The sequence below is a fragment of the Phoxinus phoxinus genome (genome assembly GCF_949152265.1).
Source record: "Phoxinus phoxinus genome assembly, chromosome: 17".
Lineage (NCBI taxonomy): Eukaryota > Metazoa > Chordata > Actinopteri > Cypriniformes > Leuciscidae > Phoxinus > Phoxinus phoxinus.
Genome location: NC_136892.1, coordinates 17,946,465 through 17,963,859, shown reverse-complemented (window position 1 = coordinate 17,963,859; position 17,395 = coordinate 17,946,465). Strand labels below are relative to the sequence as shown.

Here is a 17,395-nt window from a genome sequence, read left to right as displayed (position 1 = left end):
AGAAACGGAAGGGACAGAGACAAATGTTAGTGCTGCATTGAGAAGGTCTGGAGAATCCTTCATGAACGACAATGGTTGCTTGAGGCTGTATTGTCTAATAATCATACTATTGTAGTAGCACAAAAGACAAAGAACGGAAACAAAGAGCCTCCATATGTCTCGTACTTTGGCAGGGGGCGCTTTCCGTTCACGGCCATTTTTAATGACCTAATTATCGTGTTCATTGATGAAGACAATACGGACAGGTTAGGATAGTTGACTAATCCAACAAATTACTAATCGAATGGTGAGGTTGATCAATTAATGTAACTTTTTAAAATGGATTGTTTACCTTAAAAAAACACATTTGAGAGTGTAGAATAGAAGAAAAACAAGAAAGGTAAGGAAATAAATGCCTATAGGTTTAGACATGATGGTGAGTTAATTATGATATTTTAAAGGTGGTTAAAGGGAGTGGATTTAGACATGCAACTTGATTTCAGCGTGCTAGTATTTATATATCTTAATACACCCCATTTTAATCACTGCTGCTTCAGCCATAAAAGCATTGCTTTTGAATGAAATATAACATGTCAACAATACATTAAACATTACTGTCAGTCTGCTGTGAGCAATGTTCCCTTTTTTATACACAATTTAAATGCTTGTTCATGAGAATTATGGTAGTTGTGTGTAATGAAAAGTTAGTCATTTAGCCTTTTTGTTGAATATCTGTCAGCTAACTAACCCAGGCTTATTATACAACATATTCTTACCACTAACTAGTTAACTATACAGTACCTATCAAAAGTTTTGGAATTAAGTAAGTCTCAACAAGGTCTGGATGCTCACCAAGGCTGCATTAATATAATCAAAAACAGTAAAAACATTAATATTGTGAAATATATTCAAATAAGTTATTTTAATTTGTAATATGTTAAAATTGTATTTATTCCTATGATGGCAAAGCTGAATTTTCAGCATCTTTACTCTAGTCTTCAGTGTCACATGATCCTTCAGAAATCATTCTAATATGCTGATTTTGTGCTCAGGTAACATTTCTTAATAATAGGAATAATAATATTATAATGTTATATTAATAATATTATCAATGATGAAAACAGTTGTGCTGCTTAACATTTTTGTGGAAATTCCTTGATGAATAGAAAGTTTAATGAACAGCATTTATTAAATGTATTAAAGCATTTATTAAAAAAAAAAATCTTTTGTAACATTATAAATGTATTCACTGTCACTTTTGATCAATTTAATGCATCCTTGATGAATAAAATAATCTCTTTTATCTCTTTTTTTAATCTTACGACAAATGTTTAAATGGAATCTTTATATCAAGGCACAATTTAAAATTATTGCTTTAGTCTGACTGAAATTAAACTTTTAAAGTACATGCAATTGTAATTACCTATTTGTTGATTTTGAAAGTTTAGCCTGACTTCTAGTTCAAGGTCTAATGATGATAAGATGTGGCCTGAGGCGGTGACTGTGACAGAAGTACAAAGACAAGCACACGGATACATATTTACATGTAACTTTCAGCCGTAAATCAGTGGGACAGAGAAAAGCAACGGGTCACTCCAAATGACATCACTTGTGCCATCACAGCACATCTGAGGGTGATTAAAAAGATTTTCCTGGAGGAGTGTTGTGAAATGCAGCAGTCAACCACACAGAACGCAAGAAAGATCCAAGAGTCCTGCTATTCGACCTGCAGAAATGAGAAATCCTTCCCTGGAGTCCCACTCGCTCAGAAACACATGGCTGCTTCAGTGTGAATATGCGAGTTTGAGGAGAGAGGCTGGCTGGTATCAGATGTGTTTGGATTATTGCATGGAGGTGGAAGAGGTCATGCAGACCAAAACAAATATGAGAGCTTCGAGACTTCAGCTGAAATGTGAGGATGTTTAAAAATGCCTTGGCTTAAAACTATGACATGACGTACTATGTACATGACGTGCTATGATAAGATTGTGTTCCAGCAAGATTAGAAACACATACGATGCAAGTTAACAAACAAATCATTCTCCTGCAAAGTTACAGAACAATGGCCTTTAAAGGGCCAGAATTGTGATCCCATTGAATAAAGAAATGCCAAGTCGTATGATTATTCAGTTCCTCACTAATGTGTCTGGATGAGCTGCAAAAGAGCATTCTTAAGGGTGGACACATTCCAGCGGAAGATTTAACACCCTCAAGCATCCAGTTCCAAAACAAATCCAGAGGCTGAGTGTGGAAAATACACATTCCTTAAACAGAGGAATTCACTATGGATGGGACAGGATTAATACAATACAATACAATATTTATTTATAAAGCACATTTAAAAGAGCCAAGGTTGACCAAAGTGCTGTACAGAACAGAAAATTAAACAATTAAATATAAAAATAATACAACTAGTAAAGAAAGACACAAGAAAAAATAAATAAAATAATAATAATCGTATCTAAATCAATGAGTATTAAAAGCCAAAGAAAACAAGTAAGTCTTTAAAGAGCATTTGAAGGTGGAAACAGAGGGAGGAAGTCTAATGAAGAGAGGTAGACTGTTCCAATGTTTTGGGCCCGCAGTCACAAAAGCACGATCGCCTCGTTTTTTAAGTCTGGATCTAGGCACAATGAGCAGACAGTGATCACTGGATCTCAGGGTTCTAGAAGGAGTGTACTACGGACAAAGCAGATCGGTCAGGTACTGAGGAGCCAAATTGTTAAGGGCTTTATAAACAAATAGTAAAATTGTACAATTTACAAAATTATTCAATTAGTGAGATTGAATAGTTTATTTATTCTATAATATTTGTTTTTAACATCTATCGCAGCATATAAAATGTTGAAATTGAGCTAGTTAAGAATTGTTTCTTAATATTATAATTATCGGTAATATATTATATTCAAAAATCCTGGGTGCTATTTCAGTCACGTTTCACCACACAATTAAACAGTCAGCATGCTTAAAACCCTTTCTGCAAGGACCACAAAAACAGGTTCTGCATCTGTGAATTTCAAAAGGACCATGTATAATAACATTTGCAAGATTACAAAGATAATATCTTCAAATTCATTCCCTTTAAAGCATAATGAACTGACATCCAAGTAACGCTTTTGTAACATATTGCAAGGCAATTTACATTAGACTTACAGTAGAGATGCATAATCGAATAGTTCTGCACAATAAAATATTATAGTAATTTTGCCTATGTATTTATTGAATCCGAATGTATAACGGTTATTCTATTAAACTGGTGTGATTAGTGTACACTTGTTGCTAAGAAACATGTCTGATTAGTGTCTACAAAAGATAACCCTAAACATACACTGGTTCTTTATCACCTACACGTCTTGTGACTAATCGCTTTGGAGTCACAGGATAGCATCATAATGCTGATTGGCTGATGGGAACACAAGAACACCTGAGCTGCAATGTTCAAGACAGAAGACACAAAAAATACTTAAGAGGTCCAAAGTTAATTTCACTTTTGAGAACCCTCTACAGAAATCTACAAGTGTTTTGCTGCAAAGAATCAAACATAATTTCCTCTGCGTAATAGATTACCTCCAAACCTACATCTTAAAGCAGGAAGAAATCAAGAAGAAAAAAAAAAAAGATTCCGTGGCCACAGTGGCAACATGAACTTGAAGGATAGCATCATCCACTGGATCATACATTAAAATAAGACTCTCTGAACAGCTATAAATATTATACAATTAAAATCCACTAGTGACCTAGTTCATCCAGATTTGCCTGAACAGAAGCCGGGCATCCTGCCAGTTTTGCCAGGGTAAATCCCTTACATGATTCCACAAATCACGCTTTGAGAGGACATTCAAGGAAATGGGAGGTCACTGAAATGAACACGTCCGGTGTGACTGGTCAAGAAACTGTACCATAATCTGTAGCCAGATGAATAAATTTCACATTGTAGAGTGATAATACAAACAAAATATTACTGCGTGCTGAAAAATGTATTTTCTGTGGATAGGGTGGGACTGCGGAGGTAAGAGCAGGTCTGTGTATAAAGCGGTCTTCCCACACGCTCTCCAATCCAAGGGGGGTGGAACGAGTGGTATTTTTCTCGGGCTGCAGAGTGGTTGTGTTTTTGAGTGCGTTGCCCTGTGGGCAATAGTGGAGTGCTCAATTGTTTCATTGCAGAGGAGGGACCAAGATAAAGCAGTGCCTCTGAGGATGACATAACTAAGCAAGGTAGCTTTGAAAGGGTTTAATGTGGATGAAAGATTAAAGTTGATAAGATTAAAACACACAGAAGAAGGTAACAAACTAGAACTATAAATTGTAGTTGGATGCCCAATCATAACCCAATTATGCATTTCTCATCACTACCATTCAAAAGATTGGGGTCTATAAGATTTTTTATAAGTCATTATAAGTTTTTTTTAGAAGGCTACATTTATTTGCAAAACAGTAACATTTTGAAACAGTGAACATTTTAAATAATTGGTTTCTGTTTTAATATAATTTAAAATGTGTTTTCTTCCTGTGGTGGTAAAGCTGAATTTTCAGCAGCCATTACTTCAGTCTTCAATGTCACATGATCCTTCAAAAATCATTAGAATATGCCAATTCAGCACAACCATTGTGCTAATTAATATTATTGTGGAAACTGACACATTTGTTCAGGATTCTTTGATGAATAGAAAGTTTAAAAAAATTCCAATATTTTTTTGATGAATAGACAGTAAAAAAAAATATTTCCAAAACTGCTTAACGAAAAAAGTAAGCAATATTATGTGTGTTTGTCATACCATTTTTTTTGCTATGGTATCAAAAATGGGGGAAGGGGGTCACATCTTAATTTCTTCCACCCCTGATAGGTTTGCATCCCTCCAAGCACAAACTAGTTGTTGGGCTTTTGGCCTCATCTTCAGTTAATGCAGACAAGCACGTTATGTCTTGCAGCGTGCAGTCAAATATGATATCAGAATATTTTCTGTGAGGGTTAGTGTTCGGGGATGGAATATACAGGGTGGCGCCATCACTGATCTTGAATAATGCACACCCCTCAGTAAATGTGTAGTTGCGCCCCTGTGTGAACTAAACAGCCTCAGTCCCACACTGTTAATGATTTAGGCTAGTTTGTCAGCTCAGCCTCAGACATACAGTATAAAGGTGCTTGCACACTGAAAACGCAATGTACTGCACAGATCGATAACAAAGCCAGCTCAGCAGCTAGTAAACATCCCAAAGAGATCTTACAGCATGTTTTCCCCAAACAAGGTCCACGGCAGTACAAGAGCAGATGCTATTAGAACACTGCATGTAGTGGCTGGCTACACGTAGCTATTTAGCAGTAGAGGGACTGCATGGAGTGAATGGGGTAGTCTGGTGCTTTACAGAGATATTCCTCTGCAAAATGCCCTCTTCTGAGAATGCTGTCATTTGTAAGAGCAGTTTGATTCCTGAATCAGCATTGTTAATGAGTAGAGGGCACAAGGCAGGGCTATAGGGAGATTGGAAGAGCAGTTCCTCCTGAAATCTCTACCCCGCAATACCAGCTGAGGCATTTTGTCATTAACAAGCATACATGGGGTCAACTGACTGACATGATTTATGTGGCCACACATGTACACACCGTTGGGCACATACGCATACTGCAGTCTGAGATGCTCTGATGGAGAGAGGGGCAGGCCACATGGGATGTCACGCCTTGCCTGTGCACAACTCTTTGGGGTTTGTGAATCCACAATACTGACTTGGCAACTGTTATATAAAAAAAGTTATAAAAAAGCCCAGCTTGCAAAAGTAATACATTTTAATGCAAAATCTCACATCAGAGCGCTTGCCAAATATTAATTCACAAGCTGCTTTCCGCTTCGTAGGGTCTTTATGCAGTTTACTGTTTCCTACATACTAAAGGTACTTGCACACTGACGCCGGTGATCCACTTTTAAGTGCAATACTTTTGTCGCGCCGCACTCCACTTTATTCCTATGGGTGACGTCAAGCGACCGTCCGTTTTTGTTGTCCTCTCTCTTCTTAAAAAGTGTCCAATCCTGAGATTGCGTAGAGGAAGGAGAGTTCCACCTTATCAAGGAGCTGCAGGATTATCCAGAGTGATTCAAAGTTTACTTTAGGATGTCAGAGGCTCAGTTTGATGCTTTGCTAGCGATACTGGAGCCACAAATTAAAAACAAGACCACCAACTTCCGCGAACCAATTGATCCTGAACAGTTCTGGATTTTGCAATTTGCTTGTACGGTGGCTCTAAATTGTCAAAACACCTCTCAAAATGCTTGCTACGGATGCAAAAATCACAGAAAATCAAACCCTTTTAAAAAAATGTATGACGGACGAAAGTTTCGGAGGCAGTGTGTAAACGGGATTGACAACACGAGTTATTTTTTTAACATGCAAAAATTTCAGACGAGAATTTCAGACTCGGTGTGCAATGACCTTAAGCAAGGAATATCTGTAGAAGTTCACTTTACTTGGCAAAACCTGTACATTTGGAGTGCCCTGCAAAAATCACACACACAACACCTGAGATGCACAAATTAGGGATTTTAAATATGAATATACATACATAAAAAAAAAAAAACATTTTATATATTTGTATATATTAAATATATCATATATATTTATTTTATCTTTAAATAAGTAATATATACATTTTAATATAATAGTTTAATATTTCACATGCATTTACACATAAATACTCACCAACTTACATCTTACTGGGGTCAGTAAGTTTTAATATAGCCTAATCATAATAATAATACCTTTTATTCAGAAAACATTAAATGAAAACAATATTCCAAATAAATGAACTTTCTATCCACCAAAGAGTATTGAAAAAAGAATGATCAGATTCCACAAAAATATTAAGCAGCACAACTGTTTCCAACAGCTTATTGAGCAACGAATCAGCATATTAGAATGACACTGAAGACTGGAGTAATGGCTGCAGAAAATTCAGCTTTGCTATCACAAGAATAAATTATGTTAAAATATAAAGCAGTCATTTTAAATAGTAAAATTTGTTCACTCTAATACTGCATAAGAGATTCTCACTTAAAATTGCTGAATACCCTGTTAAGACTTTTTCGCCAGTGCACTATTGGAAGACTGGAATGTACTCACAATGTGGCAAGCAATCAATTTACCATTCAACAGGATATGCCAATATGCATAAAAGCCTGTTGAAATAAATAAAACAAGAGTACTCTGAGAGAGTGCTTACAAATATCAGACACTGAAAAAATCGGAAAGAGAGCCATGCATTAAACAATAAAGAACTAAACGTGTGGAAATGAACTCCTGGAACAGATTAGTTTTATGCTGGAACACAAAATATAGATACTCAGTCACCTAGAAGGCAGAATTAAACAAAATATTTCCTGTCTCATAAATCTGGATAGCAATGTTAACAAAGCAGCTGCTATTTCCTATAACTTGCCCATTAGCACCAGATGGTGCTGATCAACACATCAATATCGCCCTAAAAATAAACAGTTGACCGTTCCAAAGCAGGATGAGAATCCCAGCGTTCATGATGGTGGGAATAAAAAACAAGCAGAGGATAATGTTTTTGTTTTAGTATTCCGTTCATTCAAGAGGCCTTAGTAGCAAACACAACTACCACCCACTCCTTATTAAACTAGCTGATTTGATAAAGGATGTCGTGCTCTGGACTTGATGTTACGCTACGTGACTCCACTTCTGATTTACATTGAGGGCACAAGCAAGTGTTCATGTCAATGTGGTGGCTGAACAGTGACAGCAGCCATACTGGCCTGTCTGACCTGTGGGTTAAAGGCAGCATCTCTGCTCCAGGCTGCCTAATAGCTGAGGAATAAATGTGTCATGTGCACCAGCTGAGGGGTAAGAGCATTTGACTTTCTCCACAGGCTATATAATGACTAAGAGATGTGAAGATAGATTGCTAGAGAGACAGAGAGGGTAAATAATAATAGTCAGGCTGTGGACGGTAATTCAAACAGCCTGAGACAGAGCCGAGAATAGCACAGGATGAGCCCTGCCGTTGAGAAGCACACAAGATTGATGTATCATAACTCGTTGGTGATACAATTTAAGAGGATGAAAGAGAGAAAAAGTGGCATGTCTGTTGAAAAATCCATCTTCTGATGGCAGCTGGTTTTACATGTGTCTAGCTAGTCAAAACTGGTCTTCACCTGGTCCTAGCTGGTTTTGGTGGCTGATCAGCCGGTAGACCTGCACCTGGCTAAGCTAGTTAACACTGTTGCAGAAAACAGCTTAGATTCCTAGACTAGCAAGTATGACCAGATTTCTTCCAGCAAGGGACTGTTTAGCCCTTAAAGTAATTCTGGCAGATTCTGTATTTAACTGAATAATAATTGTCATCTTATGTCCAACAAGTGATTAGCAAATAGATCAATTTTGCATAAATAAATAAAAATCAATCGTTTTACATGCTACTAGTTCATTTAGGCATTATAATGCACAGTATGAAAAATGGATATTAATTTGAGATTACACTTATCAGTGTTAACAAATCATTTTTGTAATAATAACTAAGTGTTAGATGATGAAAAATGTCATTTAATGCAAACGGGTGGAAATAAGCATACACAAATATCAAATACTAATATTTAAACAAATCAGTCAATGACTTGTAAATGATCAATACGCCATGCACTCCTAGCTAAAATATGAAAGAGTTTAATATTCTAAAACATGAGCAGGTGGAACCAACTTGAGACAAGAAAGCATACTACATTATAAAGAGATGCACGATGGACCACAGCAAATACTGGGCAATGAGAACATTCCCTGGCATAGGCCCGACCCGACGAAAGCTCTGGGTCGAGGGGGTCGTATATCCAGAGAGTATACAGAGTAGCTATATGAGCCTGGAGCAGAAAATGGGGGATGGGACAGTGGGACACTGAAAACACGGCCACTGCCCTCACTCATTCACCAGCAGGGAGGGGTGCCTATGGAAACTATTTCCTCCGGTACCAGTCTCAGAACACTGGTACAACATACACGTGTCATCCACACACATTTCCGAGAGGCTGATGAACTTAAGACATACCGGTATCTGTAATTGAATCTAAGTTGCACTTTTGTCTTCCACTAGCTGTGGTTAGCAGTCGGTGCCAGTTACCACAAGGCTGCAATACAAGGCTGAGCAAAGGCCATGAATGGATCCAGAAGACAAGCCCTCCATTGTGTGTAAGAATAAACCAACATACAATTGGCGGCCGTATCCAACAACACAATTAAGACATCAAATGCAAAGTCACCTCCAGAGCTTTAAACGACAATTGTTTAAATGTCATGCAACATTGGCATAGGAGGGCACAAAATAAAAAAGCATTCAAGAAAATCTAAACCATGTTTTACTAAAAGCAATGTCATATGACCATGTACAGCAATGTAACAGTAAAATCAATGAGTGATGCTACAAGCAAAAGGGTCAATGCCACGTGAGCAATGCAGCGATTATTGCTAAACGTTTTGCTGTGGGGGACATGAACCCCTCCCATAGTGGCACACATTAAAATGAACACTCTCCAAGTGCCAAATGAAAGTAAAAAATCAACATAGGGGAGTATTTGAAATGGGATCATTAGCCAGTTGGCCTGTAACATTTTATGAATTCTAACAAATACATGAACGTGAAAAAACGGGAACAATGCTCGGAACAGTAGACTGGTCAGCGCAGCATTGTCACGAAAGATTAAGCCTTGACAATTAAAATATTCAAGCGCAAGATGATGCGAAAGGGAGCTCATTTCATTATTCACACGGTGTGTGGAAAGTTGTGTGCACACATACACAATGTGTACAATGGGCAATGTCCTTCGCGCCCAGGAATCCGAATACTAAAATGAGCTCTTTCACGTCGTCTTGCACTTGAACGGAAAAATTCACAAAAATATATATATAAAAAAATAGCGACTATCCTAGTAAACAGTCGGTTATGTTCTAATGTGAACAGTTGAGAAAGTAAATGCATGTGTACTGTATCAGTATTAGATGTGTGCATTTGCTCTTAAAGTGACACCAGCCTAATATTCCTGCTGCTGTTGGTTTTTAATGTTTATCAAACAAAGGACAAAGAAGAAGAAAAATCCCCCACTGCTGTTGACTGAATAACTTTTGTAACTTTAATAAGAATTATTTAACAATTATGTTTAATTTTTACAGTGAAAACTATGCAGTGTTATTTTACATTTGCTGGCTTTAATTTCTGTACCTAAAAACTACCTGAAAACCTGAATAAGACTGTTTATTTAATTTGTATCTTTGTTATATTGTATTTGTGCTTTAGCTTGTAATTTAATGATGTTATTGTATAATAATGTAATTGTATTACTGACTGTTTACTTGTCTTTAATAATGTTTTACATTTATATTAGTTAGGCTAGTATTTTCAGCTGTGGTATTGAAATTGGAATACAGAATTGCAAATTTTCACTGGTATCTAAAATGTTGGTGTCATTACTGCTTGTTTTTGCAAAAGCAGTTTCAGGGCCAGTAAAAAAAAAAAAAAATAGTAATGGCATGTACATTTTTAAGTCACTGGCCATTGGCATGTGTAGAAAAAACGGTTGTTTTAGGCCCTAGTTACAAAAATGGCAGCTTCAACAACTGATAAACTAGATGGTAAAGTTATGTGTTACTACACTATGGTGTAGTTTTGATCAAATAAATATAGCCTTGGTTAGCATTCAAGATTTATTTAAAACACCAAACTTTTGAATAGTAGTGTATATTGTGGGAAATAAGGAAAATAAGCGCGCACAAAAACAAAAAAAATCAGCCAATACCAATACAATTTTAATGATAATCACTGATACCTATATGGTAACAATATATCGTGCATCCTTAATTAACTAAATCAAGTTCATGGCTAACACAGTAAAAAGCGTTGTGGACAACAGTGTTTCTCTGGAGCCATTTGTGAATGCAGAGAAACCCAGTCAGTGATCTGCCTGTAATTACAAACCATTCATAAATCACCAGCAGAAGGAAGACATGCTTCTTCTGGTAGGAACTCCACAAACATGGCTAAAGGATCCATGCCAGCTGCTGCTGTACAACTGCAGGCTCATTCAATTCTGAGCTATAAAGGACTTCTCCGGATTGAATTGTGTTTTGTGCATAAACCATGATAATGTGGCAGAGTAAAGAGAATTATTGATGTTCTTCATTGTCGCCATGGTACCCTGCTACACTGGCTGCGAACTGGTACCATAAGAGAAAGAAAGGAACTGCCGCCCTCTACTGGACGCCAGTGCAGGCTACAACCACCTGCAACTAGATGGTTTACACATTGCTAGAACGACAATAATCTATAAACAGCAATGAAGAAATGTCGACGCTGCAACATGTGAATGCAAAATAGCTGTCTCATATTCCTTTCCCAGGGCAATTCCTCCAAAAGCAGGATTACTATTCAGTGAAGGCCCCCTGAAGAAACCACTGCTTCACTCCCTCCCAATTGTCTGGCCCTCGACACCATGCCAATCTATTTTCTCATTCTGTGAGCGCTCCATTATACCCTTAATCCCAAACACAGAGGCACAGAGATCTCCGACACTGTCGCACCACCCCACCTCCTATCCCTACACAACAAGGCGCTATTCAGCATTCCCACCAATCCTTTTAGTCTTTCACTGAGCCTTGATACAGTTTATAATGAGAAATGTAAAATATGTGAAAGGGAACACCACTGTGAAGAAGCCGAATCTATTCAGTACAGATAAGTAAAGTTTTCTTTCCCACATCAAAAGATGTTGCAAGTAGGAATGTGCATATCGGGTATTATGGGCTCACTGCTTCTTTTTTTGACATAGCACCATAAGCGTCATGTTCTACAATGTAGTCAGGTTAAAAATAGTTCTTTAAAAACACCATGACTATCTGTTTTTGAAAGGGAGAACGTGTCCTGTGAATGTCCTTTAGTCCTCTCTAGATTGTTGAGATCTGTTACTGCCTCATACCGAAAGTCATGCACAGTTCTGACCCAAGCTGTCACACTTCTCTAACCTAGTGGTTCCCACCCTTTTTCTCAGGGGACACAAGTCATATGCTTCATGAGTCATGTGCTTCACATGTCATATGCTTCACAACCAGACCTTTAAAGTAAACGTATGTGTGGATAGGCAGCTGAAAAAGATAGAAGTATTATTAGAAATTTAGCTTATTCTATAAAATTGCTAAACATCTTTACCAGAAACCCTATGCTTGCATTTTTCTATGTTAAATAAGCAGTGATTTTATGAATTGCTATGTAAAAAAAAAAAACTGCAGACTTTCACTCAAACAGACTGTCATGTCCATTTGTTTTGATCACAGCCAGTTCGTAGAAAAATAAGAATTTGTATTCAGTTTGATATTTTGTCACGGTTCTTGCAGCTAGATGGAGCTAAAAAGATTTCAACAGAACGCAAGGGACTTGAAATACGGTACATTTTCAGTTTAGGTTTAGTTTAAACTGCTTTTAAATGGAAACTTACACTGGAAAAAAAACACACCCTTATTTTTGCTATCTATGAAACATCTGTTTATTAGCTTGGATTATTTAAACGTGATGAGTAAAATCATTAGCTTCTCTAAAATCAAATCCACTCTTCGACCCCTGAGACAGCCCTGATGGGGGTGACGAGCCACAGGTTGGGAAACCCTGCTGTAACCAAGCAGACCTCAAAGTATTTCCCCAAAATACCACTTCAAAACAATTAAAAATGAGGCCAAATTTTGGTCTATTAGTGTTTAGCAATTACTAAACTTACATCAGTGTGAATTTCTGACCCTGAAAAATACATACACTGATGAGTTAAAACATTATGACTAGGCACAGGTGACGCAAATATCACTGATCATCTCTTAACAACTCCACATATTAAAAGATTAATTCACTTCAAAATTAAAATTCTATTTAAAATCTGTATGAATTTATTTATTTTGCTGAACACATAAGATGATATTTTGAAGAATGTCAGTAATATATATGCATATTAAACAGTGTCTCATGTTATTAACTTACACATTCATTTATATAATTTCCTACATTTAGTGAAGATGGACATCACCTAAATAAGTACAAACTCTAAAACCGGTGTCTCTCAGTGTGACACGATGCTGGACTAAAGTGAAGAGATTGAAACCGATTCAACAAATACACTCGCTTGCCATCACACTGAGTCTTACTGTCACGCTTCTGGCGCAGTTTCAGTAGAGATACAATTATGATATAGCGATACATCATGACTGAATCGTGACATGTTTCGAGATGTAATGTATGGTGAAGTAGCTGAGGATGCCCAGCCCTAGCAGAGGAAATAGTCATCTGCAAGAGTGCTACTGCAGGTTTGAGAGGGACGTTATATCACATTGATCCTCACTTTTCAATTCCCTGGAGCCTTGCATTAGCGACACACTGCTGTTCCTCTCCCAGCTGTGGCACTCTGGTGTTATCTGCACACCCTTGACATTTTATTGCACACTAACACGCATGCACAATAGAATTTAATCTCCCCTTTTGCCTCATTTTCAACACTGTCCCTTTCAAGTTCAATCACTGAGAGCCAGGTTTACGGATATTAAAGGGCTTAAGATCTTACCTGTATTGTCCCAAAGTCAACATTTTCATAGTGGAAGTGGGCACATTCGGCTAACTTTGGGAAGTGGCCCTTGGTGAATGAGAGTCTGAAAAGATCACAGATTGGTAAGTTTAATATTCAGCTATTGAAAACATGAGGATAATATAGAAACCTTTGTGACTTTGGGTGTGTAAATGTTTGACACTTACTTTTTAACATTCTTCACCTTCATACTGGCAGTGCTGCTGCAGGAGCGCATGAGAGGCTCAGAGGTCAGCTCTGGAATTTCAGCACTTCGTGCCTGAAAGAGAGATCAGGATGTGATCAGCTAAAGACAAAAAATTTAGGAAAACCTAACACCTCCCCTACAGCTCTCTTTTTTTTACATTTTAAATTCAAAATTGTACAATACAATCACTAATACTTATGCATTATATGGGCAGGGGCTTGGCCCAAATGATAAAGCACTTGAAATATAGTTTTTAAAAGGACATGAACAGTCTCCTCCCAAATCTTTGTGCAAAGAAGAGCTCAAGAGAGACAAATCCCTCCTTAAAAAAGCACAGCATAATAAGAATATAATTTAACACCACTGAGCACCTGTAGGCACCAGATACGGAGTAATGGAAGGAAAGAAACAGCTACAACAGGGTCAAAGACAGGTTAAACAGATATGCCGAAAAGCTGAATGACCCTGAACTGTTGTCTACAAAGGCTAAGCGTGCGTCCAGCATCTGAATCTTTTGACAGCTAGTATGCTTTATAATGCTCTATTGAATTCTCTTCAATTCCTTGCCAAGTGAGAGACCGTCATCTGGCAAGGCCAAGCAAAACAAGCCAGTGATTCAAAATGCTCATGAAATATGAATAATGCTTTGAAAGTGTGGGTCTTAGAAGCCAGTCACAGAATTATCAAAAGTCTCCTGACCATGCAGCCTTCAAATATGCCATGCGGCTGAACAGACCAGTTTCTACTGGTGTAAAACATGGTGTGAAAGCTAGACTGGGTCTGGTCCAAATCTAGTTCGGTTTCATTATTTGTAACACCCAGTCTGTTGATCATCACAGTCTCACTTCACTATAAGTGACAGTGAAACTAGGTCACGACAGTGCAGAGACAACAGCGACTAGAGCTTGATGACCTTGACAGTAAAATTAACAAGTTAAATTAATACCCCGGTACACAATGTTACAAAACTGAACCTAAGAGCATTAAATGAATGTATCAAGAGTGAGGCGATACATGGTGATTCCCCTGATATGTCTTCGCTAATCTGTTTGTGCTCAAAACAACATCAGCCAACAGTCAGGTTGCTATGGAGACAGTTTTTTTTATCAGCACCACTGAATGAAAGTATGTCAGTGCTGGTGAAATCATCATGAACTAATTCTGTAATGAACAAAGGCTGAGGAAAGAACGTTATAGATGGTGTAGATCATCAAAGCAGTGATATACAGTCATCTATTACTACACTGCTCTGGAATACTCCATTCTAATAGGTCAACCTGGGATACTGCGATATACTGTACGTCATCACAGAAGAGTCAGATGATGTGTTAGCTGCTTCATGACGGGGTGTATTTTACATTAATGAATGACTGACTACATTATGCTTTACATATTTGATAGAAATTTATAATTTGATTCAGCATGCATGCAATATATTGAATAAAAGTGAGTGTTTTTAGAATGTTTTACATAATGATTACTAAACCGTATTATTGACCATTACCCCAGGCAACTGGTTTCCTATCATATTAATCTGCAGTCTCCTTCCTAAAATAATTCTCAATAAAACTCAAATCTACATTTCATGTCCATTCATTCCTTTATTTCATAATTCATGAATTATATAAATAATTCTGCTTTGTGTCTGCTCTATGACCAGATCTACAGTACATTATCGCTCTGTAGGCATCTGACAAGAGCATGTTCCTACGTACAGGTTATAATGTCAGTCTATGGCACTAATATGGATCTTATATAAAATAATTATAGCTGTCCCTACCAGCAATAACCAGTCAGTCTTTAATTTTCACAGCTTCAGGGTATGTTATCTGCTCTCTTTACTACTACAATTGTAAACGTAGGGTGTGGGAGGGAGTCTCTGAATTTGTGCGAGCACTTGGCTTCTCACCATTGCGCTGATGGTTTCCTCCCAGTCAGGTCGCTCTCGGGGGTGGATGCTTCTGGCAAGCTCTGGCACGATATCGTCTTCTTCCGGGTGCCGTCCAGGTCTCAGGCCCCTGAGGGGAGAGGGGAGGGGATGGGATATAGAGAGAAGCAGCAGGGTCAGTCTGATAGCCTGTGAACTAAACAGATATAGCCTGCTTTGCGCCTGCCTTTGAGAATTATGACAGCGGAGCCGAGTAGAATATCAGATAGGCAGTGTGACAGCAAAAATGGCTCGTCCTCTATGTAAGGTGGTGATTTAGAACATCCCATCCTTCACAGAGGTGTTAATGGCAGCATCATTTCAATTAGACAAGATGTCGAAACTAATCACAGTGACACGAAAGGGAAAAATTTTGTTCAGCATGCACAGCAGGGAATCAAAGTGAGATCACTACAACAGCATGCAGGGATATCTACCAATTTAAGTCAAGGGTATCTTCAGTATTCTTTGAAAATGCCTGCAGCCTAGAAAAGTAGATGCTGTTGATTTACTTTAAAAATAACAGAAAAAAGTCATTTGGTCTAATGGGTGATATGAAAGAAAGCAAAGATATTATTTCCTTCCAACCCTGATGAATGAGAGGGTGGGAGAGACAAAGTAGCAGTCTGGCTTGTCTCACATTGGCAAAATGACAAACCACCGCTGATCAGAGATGAAAAGCGCAGCGCGGTCAGTGGTACGGTTACACTTTCCAAAGTGGGGGATGTTCTGACAGAAAAGAGAAAATTGTTTCCATAAAAAGACATGGAATGAATAAAATAAAAGTTATACGATATGGAATAAACCAATCTGGATGACCTGGAAAATGGCTTTGAATGTTTATCTACCTACTTTAAGCAGAGACGCTTGCGTTGGAGTTTAATAAGTGATCCTGCAGTTTACGGCACAATAGTACATCCAACAAATGTCATAAACTGTGAAAGTGTGCCTGTTGCCATTTTACAATAAACAAGAACTTGACACCACCACACAAATATGGGCTGAATTAATGACATGGTTTGCATCCGTGTAAGACCTTTAATTATGCTGAGGATTTATGGAGCACAGTGAAAATGGTTCTCGCCATAAGGAATGTGCCAGGGAAGACGCTCAAGATATTACGACTGGGAGCAATGTACAGAAATTAACCATTTAAAAATCACTTATATTCATCTGACATTTATCATTTACTAACAACATTATCTAGAAGATGACCAGAAATTAACATCAAAGAAGGACCTTAGACAATCCAAAAAACATCGTCTTAGGGCGGTTTCAGACCTGTAGATCATTCGCTTCATCTCAAATCAGGGACATAATTTTGTTCCAATGTTGCATTTTCTTGGTTTGGTTGGTTCACTTTCACAAGGCAACGTTTCAAGTGCACCAAAATGTTGTAAGTCACATGAGATTGAAACTGTCCCCCTATTGGCCAGTTTCCACAGAGTCATGGATTGACAAGTTTGCTCTGCAAGGAGTGGCCCAAAATCCCTCTTGAGATGTGTGCAAACCTGGTGACCAACTACAAGAAACGTCTTACCTCTGTGGTTGCCAACAAAGGTGTCTCCACAAAGTACTAAATTGTGTTTTGCTTGGGGATCAAATACTTTCCACTCACTGAAATGCAAATCAATTTATAACCAATGTATGTGTTTTGGATTGTTTGGTTGATATTCTGTCTCTATCCGTTAAAAT

At 37.8% G+C, this 17,395-nt stretch overlaps 1 protein-coding gene across 2 annotated transcripts in view; it reads right to left on the bottom strand.

Moving 5' to 3' along the window:
- Positions 1–17,395, bottom strand: part of arhgap32b (Rho GTPase activating protein 32b) — a 112,409-nt gene that overhangs the window by 41,303 nt on the left and 53,711 nt on the right. For both annotated transcript variants that reach the window (XM_079586097.1, XM_079586098.1), the window contains exons 3-5: positions 15,683–15,791; positions 13,754–13,845; positions 13,566–13,650 (exon numbers count right to left, since the gene is read on the bottom strand). In XM_079586097.1, the coding sequence (XP_079442223.1) occupies positions 13,566–13,650; positions 13,754–13,845; positions 15,683–15,791 (286 nt within the window). The remainder of the gene's footprint in view (positions 1–13,565; positions 13,651–13,753; positions 13,846–15,682; positions 15,792–17,395) is intronic.